Source organism: Asparagus officinalis, chromosome 5 (assembly GCF_001876935.1).
Source record: "Asparagus officinalis chromosome 5, Aspof.V1, whole genome shotgun sequence".
NCBI classification, from domain to species: Eukaryota; Viridiplantae; Streptophyta; class Magnoliopsida; order Asparagales; family Asparagaceae; genus Asparagus; species Asparagus officinalis.
In genome coordinates, this window is record NC_033798.1 from 84,283,790 (window position 1) to 84,285,342 (window position 1,553).

At 33.9% G+C, this 1,553-nt stretch overlaps 1 protein-coding gene across 1 annotated transcript in view; it reads left to right on the forward strand.

The window, feature by feature from the left end:
• LOC109842098 (putative lactoylglutathione lyase) overlaps nucleotides 1-1,553 on the forward strand; it is a 23,434-nt gene that overhangs the window by 2,122 nt on the left and 19,759 nt on the right. Inside the window, exon 3 of the mRNA XM_020411009.1 lies at nucleotides 7-103. Coding sequence (XP_020266598.1) covers nucleotides 7-103 — 97 coding nt within the window. The remainder of the gene's footprint in view (nucleotides 1-6; nucleotides 104-1,553) is intronic.

The following is a 1,553-nucleotide window of genomic DNA, read 5'->3' on the forward strand; positions in this document are numbered from 1 at the left end:
GGCCAAAAATTCCCGTCGTCGTCATCGTCGTCCTCGAGAGCTCGCTGCAGCCTCGCCTCCAATTTCACTTCTCGCAGGCTCGCTCTCTTTCACCTCGGCAGCGGTCAAATTTCTACTCTTTTCAATTTCTTTTACGAGCAATTCACTCGATTATTATTTGTTTAATCAATTCCTCGAGGATTCTGATGCTCATTTTCTTTTGACTTGGATGCTGAGAATTGCAGCGAGCTGAGTCGAGAGTATTTTCTAACTTACCACATTACCAAATTCAAGTAGATAACCCTAAAAAGAATCCATCTTTAACTATTTTTGGTTCCACCAATGGTAGGACTGGCCTAGGTTTTTATCGCGCTCGAAGGTAATGAAATTAAAACTTCGGATTTCTTTTTCCAGCCCGACCAGCAACATTCACGGTTTGAAATCGAGAAATGCTTGATGAATGGATTTAGAAAGGTTATACTAATTGTTCCCCTCATGAGATGAAGACCTGAATTTAGTTGAGGGTCACAAGTTTTGGACAGTAACGTGCAGGATATGCTGTTTCAATTTAGAGGTAGAAGCTACTTAGGTTTAGAAATTATGGGTAGGAGAGGCGAGTTTTGTAAAATGTAGAAGCTATTTGATTATTGAGACTTGCCTATTTAGTCATGCAATTCAAGCTTGTCAGAAGGGAGTTATTCTATCCTGAATAGCTAAGATAATTATGTTCGGTTTAATAGAAACTTCAATTATAAGTGACTTTTGTGGTTGTAGCTTGAATCTATGTCTCTCAGGATAAGTGAAAAGATGAAAAATGTTTGGACCTTAGAGACCATCATGGATCTTGTCTTTTAAGTCATGTGCATTCCTAAGCGTTTTTTTACTTTTTACTGAACTTTACATCAAAATTAGCAGGCCTTTTTATATTGCAATTCTGTGCCATATGTTTGTTTTCATATATTTTTTATGGTACTGGGACTGGAAGTGAATCAAATTGGCTACAATATTGAGATGTTCATATTTGTATTCATCTATATATTTGATTTCGAATTTGGATATTTTTCTCGAGTCACAATTCAATTTTATTTCAAATATTTTTTTATGAAGAATTTCAATGTAGTACTTAGCAGTATAAATTGAATATTTGATTATCATTTGATTGAAGATTCATTTAAGAATACGATCTTTAGTAGGGTTTAAATTTGTATTTGAACATTATACCTTTCTATTGACGATTTACAATCCACACTGAGAAAAATTTGACTAGAGAACAATTCATTGAAAGGGGAGGGAGACAGAGAGGAACTCTAAATCTCTGAAGTTAACTGTAGGATTTAAGGGAGATAAAATGTAGCATTATATGTGTGTGCATAATAACATTAAAGATCAGGGGTTAAATGTACAAACAAATACTTCAGTTGTCAAATGGATAGAATATGTCAGAACTCGTATTTGGTTCACTTATAATATATGAATGCTGAAAACATTTGATTAATCTTAATTCTTAAGTGAACTTCCTGATCAAGCTCGAGCAAATAAATAGGCAAAAAAAAAAAAAAAAAAAAAAAAAAAAT